This window comes from Urocampus carinirostris, chromosome 4 (assembly GCF_059441175.1).
Source record: "Urocampus carinirostris isolate Australia breed hairy pipefish chromosome 4, RoL_Ucar_1.0, whole genome shotgun sequence".
Lineage (NCBI taxonomy): Eukaryota > Metazoa > Chordata > Actinopteri > Syngnathiformes > Syngnathidae > Urocampus > Urocampus carinirostris.
Genome location: NC_142352.1, coordinates 31,233,698 through 31,249,439, shown reverse-complemented (window position 1 = coordinate 31,249,439; position 15,742 = coordinate 31,233,698). Strand labels below are relative to the sequence as shown.

Sequence of the window (15,742 nt, the reverse complement as noted above, 5' to 3'; positions counted from 1 at the left end):
TTAAAAGGGTTGGGTAAAAATGACAGTAATGTGTAGCTTTGATTTTCAGTTGCAGGAATTTCTTCCCATTACAATTTACCACTGGGAAACGCTACCTTAATTTTTGGCACGGCCCATAATAGATGTCTATGATTGATATGTAATCCTGCATTAGTACATTTAATAGTGCCTTGTTCAGGTGTAGCATCACCAAATAGGGGGTGATGAGGCTTTGTAGCCCATTCACAATGCCATGCAAACTAATGTCAGCTGCCGTTAATCACTAGGAGAAATAAAAATGCAACGGCAAAGTGAAGCCACCAGAGAGCAGTGTCGGCATCTATTTTAACCAGTGGAAGGTATTTTTACATATTTCATACTTTTTGGTGATTCTGACGAGTTATCCTCAAAGAAAAGCATTGGGAAAAAATACAATGAAGGACATAAGAAAAGCAAAAATGTGCTTGTATCTAAGGTCTCTCTGAACATTCTAAGTGGTTGGAAGTAAAAAAAAAAAATCAGAAATGACAGTTATATTACCGCAAAGGCGTATTATTCCATGGTCAAAATACCTCGAGTGTAGTTAAAGTTATTTCTATCCCAAAGGGTTAGGCAGATGTTATGAAACTTCAATTTCAGGCATTTATAAGCAATTCACTCAAAATGCAAGCACTTTTTCAATCCTTGAAAACAACAAAAAAGTGAAAATTCAGGATTTTCTATGGATTTCAAGGACCCATATTTACCCTGAAATCAACTTCCTGCTATATTAAATAAAAAATAAAAATTCTGATGATTCAACTATTCGTTTCAATAGTCTGTGACTAGTGTACTACAAAAATAATCATTAGTTCCAGCCCTAATGTATACTTGATGGTTTCCAATTATAAACGTTATATCAGCCACTCATTTCAAAGAGTTTAGGATATGCCTCAAGCACAGAGCAGACGTGGATGTGCATGAGTTGAGCAAGACTACACCACAGGACGACACCCACTTGGATCTGGCAGTTTTTCCTCTCTACTCTCCTCCTCGTCTCTAATTGTAAACTGGGCGTACTACAAAAATATGTTTCAGCTTCAGTCCAGCTTATGAATGACTCTGGGAAATTATAAGACAGATCCAATGTAAAAAACTGTGGAGTTTGAAAGAAAAACAAATGCTTAATGTTGATAAGATAATTTCAGTGTTAAGACATCATCTTTAACCGCAGATGGGAATTCTGATCATTGTTTCATGAACCATTTTTTTTTCCGGCTGGACTCTTTCAGGTTCCAAATGGGTCCTCGGGTTGTTTTTTTGTTGCTTTAATATCTACATTTCCAATTATGTAATAATATACACGGAATGACTTAAAAAGGGTGAACAAAGAGGACAAAAATGTAAAAAAAGAAACCAAAATACAATGACAAAAAGGAAAAAGAGATAAAAGTAAAAAAAATAAACTTTACATATTTATACAAACACATTAACACTGAAAACCACAGAATAAAATTATCAATTCATAAATCTACCAAAAAATGATAAAAGAAAATGTTAACCTCTTTTATGCTCAACAAATTTAAAAAGTCAACAACAGAGAAACCCATAAAAAGGAATATAGACCAGGAGTCGGCAACCTATGACACGCTTGCCACTGCTGGCACGCGAAGGGTTAATCAGTGGCACGCGAGCGCACGGCAAAATTATAATGAGCATTTTTTTAAATGCGCATTTTACCTGAAATTTATTGATGAAGAAAGTTGTTGATGAAGAATGGTTGATTCTTTTTAATTCTTGTGGCTTTCCACATTCATTTTTTAGTTGATTGATGAACAGAAATAGTGGAAGATAAATTGCTGAGTTATACGATTTCAATGTATATCTATGTTGTATATTTGGACTGGTATAAATTTACAGCTCTGTTGGATATAAAACACACTGAAAAAACACTGGCACACTGATTTACAAGGAAATTTGAAAGTGGCACTCCACACCAAAAAGGTTGCAGAGTCCTGATATAGAGTGCTTCGAGGTCCTAAGATTACCCACAATGCATTGCCGGCGGCCATTTTGGAAGTCCACAAAGCTTTTCACTTCATTGTTATTGTTCAGCGAAGCAGTTAGATTCTACATTGTAATGCCGAATACGTGCGTTATTGTTGGCTGTTGTAGCCGAGAGGAAAAGGGTGGGAAGGGCTTCTTTAGACTTCCGAAGTGTGTTTACAATCAGGGGATTGAAGCTCAGGAGAAAAGTGAACGGCGAAGACGAATGTGGCTGGCAGCTATCAACCGGTCGAATTTGCCAAAGCTTGACCGTGTTCGTGTTTGTTCTGACCACTTTCTAACAGGTAAATTGAATTATTTATGATGTAGAAATACATTTTAAAAAGGTTATGGGACATGTGTACTTCATGTACATCTGTCGACACCATTCAAGTATGGCTAGGTTAAATACTGTAGGTGTTGCTTCTTGAGTAACATTTCTGAAAAAATATTCTTAAAAGATCTAGATGTTGAACAAGTATATACCAAGAATACATAGTAAATGTGCATTTCATCCACTTTGATGAGATATTTCTACTCTCTCAGTGGATAACATTATTAAATAACTACTTCACCATACACATGTATCAGACAAACATGAAGTATGCGCTGTTTGCAATTGTATTTATTTTCAATCTTTGTTTAGATGAAAGGCTCATAATTAACACCTTTAATTTACAATGGCTGAGGGGGGCGGGATAGCAATTTGAGTTTCAGTGTAGTATCATCCAATGTTCGCATGTTTTCGCCACATCACAAACCTTGACAAACACAGTAAGAGGATTCCTCAACAAATCTGTCGTAGGCTTCCATACTTTTGTAATTTTGAAAATCCTTCAGTTCACAAAAGGGACTTGGGTGGAAAATAAGATAGTTAACAAGTTCGATGTAAGTCACACACGGCAACAAATCGGGATCAGACTTCCAGTCCTTGTTTTTAATTTTGTAGGGATCCAATTTTCCAATAAAATGCAACTTCGCAGCGTACCGCTCGCGTGCTTGCTTGTCTAAACTCTCCACGTAGTTTTCCATAGTGTTGATGGACAAAATCCGTACTCAAACGAAGCTAGTTGAGTAAATAAATAGACAAACTGAGTAAATATTTGCTCCTCTCGCTATCACCGCTTGTAATCGACAGACTTCCAAGATGCCGGCACGAAGCCGTGTTACTATTCTTAGCACAAAGCGCGGAGCCCTCTATAGACCAATCATAAAAAAATAAAAATAAAAGGCGTCTCGGAGGGAACCAGCTGTTTATTAGTTCACTTCCGTGAGCCGGTTCAAGACGTTTTGATTGCGAATGACACGAGTGCATAATTTTCAGCACTCATTTATCCCTGATTCGCCTTTTCTTTTGGCAAATTAGTTAATACTCTATTCGCAATCTCTAACTATATTGCAGTTGCTACTTTGATTGGTAAAGTGTTCCTAAAAGGCCTGACGTAAACAACTCAGAGGAGAGCAGAAAACCGCACCACTGAAAACAGCATCAGGTGTGCGAGGACATAGTTAGCATTCTGCAGCCAAAGAAACGCATCACTTTTGACCGTCAGTGATGATAACGGCGTGGTAACGGTGGAAAAAGATTCGATTACCCCGTTACTGAAAAAATTAACCCCGGGTTGTAACGGCGTTATTTATACCGGTGTCATTCCCACACTACAAACAACATGTTGGATAGTAGTTTGAAATTGTAACTTTTATATTCATAGCACAATCAATGTTCCCTCTAATTTTCCACGGGTCTGAGCGTTCACACAAAGTCGGTGAGCAACGCTTGAAACAACAGAACAAAAGTGTGGCAACTACAGTAAATCATTATCCAACATGTCCAAAACTTGACACCACGTTACATTTTGCTGAGTTTCCAGCAATGCAAAATTATTTTTCTCTTTTGAAAGAATTGACTCATGTACTATTGCAAAGGTTGTACGGCCTACAAACGTTGTTTGTTTTTACAATTCTTTCACAGGATATCCTTTTTTTTTCTGATATATTTTGTCGCATAATACTAACATTTTTGGGGGCTTATTTAGTCGGTTGCAAGATACAGAACTGTACTTAATCATATTTTTTAGTGGAAGTACAATGTTGGCAACAAGATTCACTTGATATAATTGGAAATTATTTGAATGCAACACAAACTTTCTTTTTTTTCCGTGTTTTTCTACTTTTTTTATTCTATAAAAAAAAATCTCATTGTGTTTATTTTTTCCTAGCTATTACTTTTTTCTTTTTGTTCTCCATTTACTTTTTTCGTTTGTTTCTTTTTCTTTTTTTCTGGCTTTTTTCTAAATTTTTCCTTCTTTTTTCTCTTCCTTTTGTTTCTTTTTTTCTCAGCTTTTCACTACTTTTTCGTTTTGGTATTTTTTTCTTTTTTGTTCCATTTCCCCCCTTCCTTTAAGTCATTTTGTGCATAATATTTGGTCTTGTTGGGATTAAAGAAGCAAAAAAAAAACCTGAAGAGCTGTTTAGGACCTGAAAAAAACAGTTCTTTTTAGTGAGCCGAGCAGTAGAAGCCGGTTCTCGAAAAACTCTACTGACTTTACTCAACTTCGTTCTACTTGGACCTTGACTTCAAAATACCGCATTTAGAACACAGCGTCAGTGGAACCCGTGTATTTTTACCTTCATGCGCTGTAACTTTGACTTAATTCGCTTCTTAATTAGCAATTTTGAGCCCTCATTTTTGTGAGCTGGCCAGATTTTCTTGTGCGCTGGCTAGATTCTCTTGTGCGCTGAGAATGTGCGGGCAGTGCGCGATTGAGCACGCGCGCAGTTTAGAGGGAACTTTGAGTACAATTCAGGACTGGAGTATTTTTTCTGCGCCACAACTGCAAATGACAAAAAAAAACGAACCGCACTAAAAAATACCTGTATTCGGCCGAGGAGGCAGGGAGTGAGAATTTTAACCGATTAAAACAGACAAATTTACACTACCTGTCATACAAACCAGCTTGGTTTCCAACATTTCTAACACTATACAGTACAAAAATGCCATGCTTAATCACACCCACAAATGTGATGCTCCAGGTACTGGACCAACCCAAAGGAAGGTCAGTTTTTTAGCTTAGCAAACACAAAATACTATTATTAGGACACTGGAGTGCCGGTTGCTGGAAATGGGCTTCTATACACCAAGTATATATGGCAGTAAAAACCAGGCATTTGCAGCTAAAATAGTTATCAACAACTTTAACATTGTATGGGGTATATTTGTTAATAGTTTCCTGTTATCTCCATTGAAAAAACAGCTCTTAAAAAATTAGGACATTTTTATAAGGATGCCAAACTTTTGAACGGCAGTATACTTAAGGATGGTGTCTGTAACTTTAATAATAATCCTACTTCCTCAGACCATCTTCTGGCTGAAATCATAATTGCAGCCCCTGTCAAGCTGCCTGTGTGCCGCAGGCACGTGCGTGTTCCTTTGACGTGCTCACATAAACTCTTCTTTTTGGGGGATGGCATTTGAAACAGTTCTTTTCTTACTTTCACCATTTTCATCCTCGAATAAATGAAAATAACCAGTGCGCGCGTGGACTCACTCTACACAACCCCCTCACCCTAACTTTTTTGTTGTCCAGCCTAATACGCCGAGTTGTAGGAACGCCAAAGATAAAACCAGAGACAGTGAAAAATTATATAAAGGCTCTCTAAACTCAGTTGGATATTGTTAACACAGATAGAGAAAATAGTTCATATTAAGCTTTCTAACGACACCTCAAACTTTATTTCAAAACACAATCAAAATAGATTTTGTGCTTATGGGAAAAGAAATACAAGCAGTAGTGTGATTGTCTGTATAAAAGTGGGTCAGGAGGGAGGGACTGATGTATGGGGGGGGGCGGTCCAGACCTTATAAGCCCCCGACCCGTAAAGTTGTTGTCATTAATCTGATTATTCCGCTCCCTTACTATATACTTCAAAACTTAGTATCATCAAAGGCTCAGGCGACATTTAATGTTACATGCCAGCAACACTTGAGATGGTTTTTAAAAGGCACCCTTAGGAACTAAAGTCTTTCAAAATTCTATAAACAGCACTTCGGCTTCGCCCATATCTGGCCTTGCATGTTGATCAAGAGCAAGCAGTTGAGCCATTTCTTTTTCCCTTCTTTCATTTGAGAATTGAAAAAAGAAAAAAATAGATCGCAAATGCAACTATAAACTTCCCCAGTGAGACGTTATTCAAAGTGGAAAAATATTTTAAAAATATCAATGGAAACTCCGATCTGAAAAATGAACAGTGCTTTGTGTCATTTAAATAACATACATGCTCAACCCAAAACCATGTCACGGGGCACTAAAGAATTATTTATGAATCCTACACTTGAAATTGATTTGCTATATATGTACTGCATAGTTAAGCATGAAAAATCTTTGCAAATTTTATTTTATAAAATGAGACGTTTTGGGCCAAGCATTTAATTCAAGTCTGTGTTCTAAATTCAAGATGAGCATTGCTTTGGGTCAGCTTTCAAATTGTGTGTAATCAGAAAGCCCTTTTTTCTTTTTGTTGAAGAAACCACTAAATGTATCTTTGTTTATCAAAGTCAGGGGTTTTCAAACTATTTCCTACGAGCCAGTTGAGGCACACTGACCTAATTTAAGCAGTTATTAGCACAGGGGTCGGGAACCTTTGGCTCGCGAGCCAGATATGACCTTTATCATGAGTACATATGGCTCGGAGATAAAATTATACTCATGTAAAACTCATCCACAGCATTCCAACTCTGATTAGCGCAGAGTCTAATCCAGTGCGTTCATGGCCGATGTAGGGCTGATAGTATGACCGATTCAGTATAAAAGAAGCATACTCGCCACTACAGTTTACAGTGAAGGTGTCACACAAACAGACCCCGTTTTGGATGAATGGCGCTAAATGGTCTGGATTTATATAGCGCTTTTCAAGTCACCGAAGACCTCCCAAAGCGCTTTACAATGTGCTTCATACTAGTGAAGAAATAAAAACAGCAAAGACCAGAGAACGGTAAAGATCATGAATAACAAGTAAACAGTAGATTACTGAAATCCTTGAGCTATAAGTCCAAAGGGAATCCTTTATATGGAAGCTCATTCAAGAATTTAGATTCATTATTGAGACACTTTATGATGAAATCCCACAGAAAATCTGTAAACACCCAGTAACGCCAGCAAAGCACACAGAGCAATTAGATTGAGTGAGCAGAGCTATGCACTTCTCTCTGCCCAGAGCCTTCTGCACTGAAGGTAAATAAGTCAGTATCCTTGTTTGCTGTATTTTGTGACTTTTACCAATGAACTCTGGATTTTCTCTACAGAACGGGTTTGGCAGTTTTGTCTAAATTAATCTTAAAAAGGTATGGTGTGGCTCTTAATGAGTAACTAAATTAGTTTTTAAAAAAAAAGATCATATACTTTAGCTTATATTGAAATGCTTTGCTCCTAAAATAATTATATAAACGTTTAAAATTTTGAAAGTAACAACATTTCCTTAAAATACAATTGATTACTTTGGTATAATTCTGGAATAACATCACACAAAGTGATTTGGGTTTCTGTAAAACAAAAGCTAAACCATAAACACAAATAATGGTGCGTTTGTCAGATTACATTCAGAAGAAAAAGAAAGAAAATCACAATGCGGCTCTTCATTTTTCTGGTTGTGGTTCTTAAAACAAAAGAAAATACAAAAAATAACAACTGTAATTGGAGAGAAAACTACACATTTTTAGGTATTTTGGGGTGTTAGCTTAAAAAACATTCTGTAATTGAATGAGTATATTGTTAAGTAAAGCTAAACGGCCATCGACCAAACAATGTCATTCATCACAGGCTCGCAAAGCTTAAAGGCAGAATGCATCGTTTGAAGTGTCCTTAAAAATTGAAAGTCGAGTATTTTCCTTTGAAAATATGGGTTAACAATGCCCAACTGAGTTATAAGAGTTTTTGTATTTTAATCTTATTTTCTGCATTTATTTTACTTTTGGCAATGCGGTTCTGGGACGGCACTCTATTAGTAGTACATTTTTGTCTTTTTCAAGCTCTACTTTAAACATTCTGCACTGTTTAGTCCCAAACTGGTTTGTCTTCTGCTAGGTAAGTTAACATACTTCAACTAATGAAATGAGAAGATAACGTAGGGTCACACACATAGAAATGATGTCAGTTCATTGATTACAAAGTAGCCCTGGAACGTTATTGTCAAATTTAATCAAACGATGACTTATTTTGCGGGGGAAAATGTTTTTGCTCTTACTATTTTATAAGACAAAGTGTGTTCCTTTAAAATCTGTTACAAAATGTGTACTTTTACATTGAATTGTGATTGGTATCAATGTTGTGAAAAATTGTATGCAGCTAGATTAGACATGGCACTCAAGGGAAAACATGTAATAAGAGGGAAAAAAAGATAAAAGACTGTCAGGATAAATGGGCCAAAATATTTACAAAATAGTGCTAAGAGACTAGCCTGAGTTATAATAATAGTAGAATGTTTATGAATGAAAAATGATAATGCATCGTAACAATAGTACAACAACAAAAAGTGTGAAAAGATTTGGTAGCAACAAAAAGAGGAAAAAACTCAAAATAAGTCACAAGATACGTTTTCACTGTCTTGTGGGCCGGTTTAGGGTGGTGATGGATTTGAGGAAGAAGCTGACTTTGAGCCCGTTTGTTGTTGTTTAAAGATCAAATACAAACACACAAACATTAAGACAATTTGGATCTGCAAATAAGCCTGCCATTCATGTTTTTGGGACTTGGAAGGAAACTAAAGTGCCAGGAGAAAATCCACAGTATTTAGGCAAAAACATGCAAACTTCACACACGGAGCCTAAGAGCTGTAATTGAACCAAGGACCTCTGACATGTGATGCAGACGTGCTAACCAATGATCCACAGTGCCACTGATCACATCATTTCATTTAACACTGCCATTTAATAATCACCACCCCAGTTCAAAGTGTCTACTATAACTTCGCTTAGAATAACTGATCTAAAAATTAAGAATATAATGAGAGCAACGCAGATAGCAACATGTTACTGATTTAAAAGAGATTAAAACAAAATGTAAGTGTGAAGAGGTCAGTGAGCCAGCAAAACTTACCTTGCCAGAGATGAAAAGAGATGGACAGATGTCCAAAAGGATGTCTCCTTAAGCCTGGAAGACAGAGGAGAAAGGAGAAAAATAGATACAGGTAGAAGAAAGAAAGATGATTTTTTTTGGGGGGGGTCACAGCGTTAACACTATGTATCGGTGGTTAGCGAAACCCCTGCAGAATGATAGTCGCTACAATGTGCAGCTGGTGCTTATTATAAACCTCTGAAGGGGTTGGAAGGTGGCACATTTTGGGAGTCGGGGTGAAATGCCAAACATGGAGCCATTTGGCAAAATCTAATGAAAGAGAGGGACACTCCAAGGCCTCATAAGAAAGAGGTCAAAGCCTTTCACTCACGCTACAAAAATAACCCCGTTAGCAAGGAGTTGTAAATGGATCAAAACGGAAATTTTGCATCTGCCATATTTTTGTATCATCTGATTCACTTTAGTATAGTAAGTTTGCCGGATGAAATAATGATTATGCAAATATAATGCATTCTTTTGTTTCAAATGCACAAGGCTTCTGCATTTACGACTGGTAAGGATGGTAACTTCCGGTCACCATTCAAAAGCAATATGATCCCATTAAAGCCTGTGATACAGTGTTTCTTAACTGGTGGGTCGAGACCAATAAGTGGATCGCAGACCCATTTTCAGTGGCTTGCGGGCCTTTGCCTCAGCAAAATAATGCCAAGAAAAAAAAAGGGTCGATTACGCTCCTTAAAAGTAGATGGTGATAATGCCCTACTCAATCTCTTTTTTCTATTCAGTCAATCGGCGTGTTTGATAAAGTCCACATCTGGTTTTATTTGGATTTCACAGATATTTCTTTCCTCTTTTTCTGGCCATGACAATGGGTCCGAAGAAAGTAAATGATGAGGGGAAGAGAAAGTGGAAAACAGTGACAACGATCAAGTTGAAGAAGGAAACATTTGTCTGTCGTTGAAGTGCTGCTGAAAGGAGCAGTAAATGGTTTAAAAACATGACATTTTAGCTTTTTACCAGTTTAACATGGTATAAAGTATAGTTCAATATGTATTGATGGTTAGGTACATGCTTTAATAATACTTTGAATTTCTTTTCGTGTGTGGCTATTTTAAAGCAGTTTTAGGGGGTTGCTTATATGAGAGTATGAGGTACCTAAAGCCTTTGGTAGTTTTTTTTTTTTTTAAATAAAATGAACATATTGTACTACCTCCACTTTAAACTGCCCCATCCTTCAATTGAATACAATTGAGAAGTCAAAATGTTTTTAATATTTTGGTTGGGCTTTCTATTTGAGTGGGATAGTGGGTCCTAAAGTCAGACCAGTTGAGAACCAGTGCTTTAAGATACATTTGCACGGACTAACAATACATCAAGCAGTATGAAATGGCTGCATTGTTTTATCAATTGCTTGTCATCCAAATATGTTCTTAAATCAATTAAAAACATAAGTTTTTATTTAGCAGTTATAACTTTAAAGAAGATAATATAAATACATCATTTTAAGCATCATTTCAAATTAAATAATTTAATTGTCCATTGAGTTGAATAAACAAAACATTACATTTGACTTTACGAGAAAACATCCCATAAACATGAATATTTTGTTTGTTTGTTTGTACATGATTCAATTGTTTGTTTGTTTGTAAATGATTCAAATTGAATCTTTTCTTCCGGCGCCGTCACGAATGGCAGCCACTCCAGCAGCTCCCGTGTTATTTTCGATTGTTCTCGATTGTTCTCAGCTCAGGGATGCTGCTGGAAATGTGAATTTCCCTTTGGGGATGAACAAAGTATCTATCTATCTATCTATCTATCTATAGCAATAGAAAAAAAATACGTCTTGAGCTTCCAAACAAAGAGTCCATTGCAATCAACACAGCAAATGACAGACCCCAAAAAAACTTGCTATTATTGACTTTTTGTTCAAGCAAACACTTGCTCCGTGACACTTACTAATCCATCAATACTTGCTGAACTGACCACCTGATTTACTCAAACATCTAAGAGCATATTTGAGATACTGGTCTTTCCTTGTCATCTTTGATACATGTCTATCGACTATAATTGGTGTCACCTTAAATAATAAAAATATAGCAACCAACAGGGTTAAATATTTACACATTAGTTAAAATAATCTAAAACATTATCCAAGAAATGCAACATGGCCCAGACTGAAGTCGGTCATAAACAGACAGAGCTAGAGATCTTGCAAGTCCCCTGCCAACTAAAAGACATTTTACGCTGCCTCATTTTTTTAATCCATTTTCACAGCTTTTTTTGCGTTACTAATTCGTTTTATATTCAATCCATCAAACTAACAATGCTGCCAATTTAGTCGTATATTCTTTATAGCATAAATTTTTACATTTTTGTCTATTTTCATGTACTGTATAGGTTTATTCAGTCTTATTTATTGTATTGACCTCTGCACTTAAGCACTTTACGGTCGAACATTGGATTATTGTACGTATGTATGTGGGTAGGTGTTGTATGCTACTCAGTGTGCCTTTTAATTGCCCCTTGGGGACAAATGAAGTGTTTTGATTGATTGATTACGAAATGGACAGGGTTGTTTATTTCAGAGTGATGCAAATAGTAGAGGAGGGCCATAGCGGATATTTTTAAGTAGGTATTACATTTCACTGATAGTCTCATGAGAGCACTTAAAGAGATAATGCTAGATTTTTTTGAAAAAATACTTCTGAGTTATGCTTTTTTCCCTTCACATTAGTGAATTGACTTGTTTTTTCAACACTCACACAAAATGTTCAGGAAATGACTGGATCATCAGTATGCCCTAAAACAGGGGTGTGAAAGTCAAATGAACACAGGACAAAATACAAACAATAATTTAATTTTGCCACAAGATCGATCGAATGCCGACGATTTTCAAAACAAGGCATTAAGTCAGGTGAACCTAATGGAACCTACAGAAAACCTCACGAATATATTACAATATCAGATGAATAAAGAAAAAAAAAATTCTTATGGCTTTGTCAGGAATATTTCGTTTTCAACAGGCACAAATAAAAATGATTTTAAAACTCCCAAGATAGAAACACTAAATGAACAAAGATTTTTTTTTTCTCAGGCACCATCTCTAGCAAAAGTGGGCAAGAATTACTTCAAAGAAAAAAAAGCTTTTCAATAATTTTCTCGAATATATTTTTAAAATATGATTGAACAAATAAACTTAAAAAGGCATAAATGTATCAGACAAAAACTGCACTTTTTTCAAGGAGAAGTAACCTACAGTGAAAAAAAAAGTACACGATTCCTGGTGTATGAAACAATCTCATCTCTCATCTCATTAGCCGTACCGCTTATCCTCATTAGGGTTGCGGGGGGGCTGGAGCCCATCCCAGCCATCTTTGGGCAGTGGGCAGGGGACACTCTGAACTGGTTGCCAGCCAATCGCAGGGCACACAGGGACAGACAACTCATTCGCTCATTTACACCTAGGGACAATTTGGAATTCACCAATTTGGCCAATTCACCTGAAATGCATGTTTTTGGAATGTGGGAGGAAACCGGAGTGCCCGGAGGAAACCCACGCAAGCACGGGGAGAACATACAAACTCCGCACAGAAAGTCTGGAGCTGGATTTGAACCCACGACATGAACTGTGCCGCACAAGCGCTAACCACTGCGCCGCCGTGCTGCCCGTGTATGAAACAATATGACTCAAAATCATCACAGTCTGTAGAAAACTTTCTTGCAGTCCGAATGTGGCCGCTTCCCTTGTCTTTAAAAAATGTGCCTTGAGGAGTTAAATCTTAAAAAAACAGTTTTCTATTTTTGTTTCCTTAAATTTGTATAGAGGGTCATGACTGTAATCCAGTTTAAAAAAAAAAACATTACTAAGGTGACCAGAAGTTAGCTATCATAGGCAAGCCTTTACAATCAATGAGTTATAGCCAACAAACCTTATTTTGATTTTGCTGTGATTGGCTTGATAGAACTCAGGCATTCGTTTTAACTTATAGATGTCACATTATGTTGCAGTACTGGAGTAATGTTGTTTGCTCTGACACCAGCCTGAGGCTCTGTTCCACTGACAAAAGTGGAAAAGTATGTGACAGTTCAGTGTTTGGGTTGAGGATTGGAAATAAACAAGGCCCAGAAAAAAGAGTAGATAAGAAAGCAAAGTCAAGGAAGGGATAACACAGCCTTGTTCCAACACAAACTGTACAGTTCTCCCAGCACCACTACACCGATTGGGCCAGGACAGCCTTATTTCCAAGGACAGTGGCTTGGCATAATCCGCTACATGTTGCATGCAACACTGCCAAAGATTAACCTAGAATCTGATTGCCCTGCTGTTCACATACAAAAACATGTCACAATTCCATGTGCAGCAATGGCAAAGGGTTCTTCTGGAGTTTTCATTTTACCTTAACATGCTGCAAATAATTTACGCTTGAAACGTGAACAAACTGGGCCAACCACAGAATGGGTGGGAACTAACATCAAGCATTGACATGTTTCCACAAAATTCCACAAGCTTGAAGCTGGAGGTGGATTTCACCTCACACCCCCATTACAGATCCAGCTTTTAGTCTAGATGTTGGGTGTTTTCGATCTCCCCCACATACATTTCAATTAGACAACAGAGCAATGGCTCAAAAAGGGCAAAGTTCATGTAAAGTTGTTTGCCTTTTTCTTTTTGAAAATCTAATAAGTAAAACTTATTTTCTTGTATCACAGGCTGTCAAATAGAGGCAACATTTCACAGATGTTTTTTCTTCAGCAAATTAAACACACACAGGAGAGGTTTCTGCCACACCCACTTTACCTGCAGTTACTTTTACTACCACAGTATGTCACATCCTGTTGCTAAGTCCTTTGCACTTTCTCCTGATTTGAGGATTGGATCCATTTTTTAAAAATGACTCAAGTTATAGTCAAGCGAGAAGAGGAAAAAACGTGTTAAAATATGATGAATCTGAATTAACAATTAAATTGTAGAAAAACGAATTCTGTGCAGCACGTTATACAACATTTAGATACATATGATAAGTACAAAGATAAGAAGAAACGGTACTCATTTAAAACAGTAACAAAACCAAATTTCGATTATACCTGGAGTTAAGTTCCACTTGTCCTTTTCCAAATTGTTGATAGGGAAAATTCCAAATATTAGCATGAAATAAAACTGCCAGACGGTTCCCAGCAACTGCTTTGTTGCGTTATAGTGCCTTGGTAGCGCGTAGTCGATTAAATATAGACCTACTATGATCATGATGCATGCTGTCTTGTGTGACTTCCTATTTGAAAAACAATAAAAAGCTTACAAATTAATATCCAGGACGTTGGCTAAGTGTTAAAATAGTAGTTGTAGATCCAAACGAGAGAAAAAGACCGAGTGACCGAATGACAAGATCACAGGAGTGCTCGTGAAAAAGCGTCATCAAGCGCCATATGTCAGCATTTGAATCAGAGGAGCAGATTCCTTGGCTTTACAAACACGTTTTGTTTGTTGCTGTTGTTGTTTTCCAAGACGGCTGTGCAATCCAAATGCTGTGCACTCGCCCATGTGCAAACTCAGCTAACAGGTGGAAGAAAGTTGCTTACCTGTTCCCCTCTGGGCTGAACAAACCAGGAGTAAAAATCCACCTGGGACGACGAGTGGTCCCCTCCCAGGCAGTCACTTCAACAGTCTGCCAGAAGGTCGTTCTCGCTTCACTCTTGTGTTGTCCTTACTTGTAAACCTTCTCTCACTAGGACATGAGCTCAGTTTTAGTCCACTTTGACCCGAAGGTGTTTACCTTCGGCCATTGATGTCGACGTCTGTATCCGACTTTTGTTGGCGGACCTGTCGTCTTTTCCACTTTGGTTGAAACCCGCGGTGCTATGTCAGAAAAACGGGGAATTACCACCTCTTAAAAAGGTATGGGGTGCTGAACGACGAGAAAGCGAAGCGTCCTCCTTCTCAGTCTTGAGTGGCGTCTGTAATCAGATGCTGCAAGCTACAATATCCATTCATCCTCTTACATTTTAACCCTTCGAGTCTCTACAGCGACGCGGTGCTGCCTTCATGACCGTCGGAAAAAAGACACCGAGCAGAAAAGAGAGAGAGAGAGAGAGAGAGAGAGAGAGAGAGAAATTGGCATAGATAGATAGATAGATAGATAGATAGATAGATAGATGGGGATAGACAGAGAGAGAGAGAGAGATGGGGATAGATACGGATGGAGAAAGAGAGAGAGATGGGGTAGATATATCAAAAGAGATGGGGGTAGGTAGATAGATAGAGTGATAGAAATGGGGGTAGAGAGAGAGAGAGAGCAAGAGAGAGAGATGGGTATAGGTAGATATTTAGAGGGAGAGATGGGATAGATAAATAGAGAGATAGGGATAGATATAGAGATAGATAGATAGATAGAGAGACAGATGGGGAGAGAGACAGAGAGATGGGGATGATAGATACCTTAGAGAGATGACAGACGCATAGTCTTTTGATTATTGTTTTACTTATTCTTTCCATCCATAAAGTGTATATTGTTAAGTTATATCAACTTTAGTTAAAGTTAACCTCCAAATACTGTACAGAACCATCAGTCTTATCAGCCATGCGAGTAAATTTATGCTAAAGGTCCTACTGAAGAGACTGAAACCACAAGCCAAAAACATCCAGCGGAAGCACAGGCTGGTTTCAGCGAGAG

General features: G+C 37.5%; 2 protein-coding genes across 6 annotated transcripts in view; one reads left to right on the top strand and one right to left on the bottom strand.

Moving 5' to 3' along the window:
• pacsin3 (protein kinase C and casein kinase substrate in neurons 3) overlaps positions 1 to 15,069 on the bottom strand; it is a 42,768-nt gene extending 27,699 nt beyond the window's left edge. The window contains exons 1-2 of one of the 4 annotated variants that reach the window (XM_088334164.1): positions 14,652 to 15,069; positions 9,096 to 9,149 (exon numbers count right to left, since the gene is read on the bottom strand). Coding sequence is in view for 2 of the 4 variants with exons in the window: in XM_088334161.1 (XP_088190287.1) it covers positions 9,096 to 9,149; positions 14,160 to 14,319 (214 nt within the window). In the remaining 2 variants the exon portion in view is untranslated. Of the gene's footprint in view, positions 1 to 9,095; positions 9,150 to 14,159; positions 14,452 to 14,651 lie in introns of those variants that run through there. The other 3 variants (XM_088334161.1, XM_088334163.1, XM_088334162.1) reach the window with 3 other exon arrangements.
• The window catches only part of samd4a (sterile alpha motif domain containing 4A), a 72,323-nt gene continuing 71,116 nt past the window's right edge, over positions 14,536 to 15,742 (top strand). For both annotated transcript variants that reach the window (XM_088334159.1, XM_088334157.1), the window contains exon 1: positions 14,536 to 14,747. The gene's annotated coding sequence lies outside the window, so the exon portion shown is untranslated. The remainder of the gene's footprint in view (positions 14,748 to 15,742) is intronic.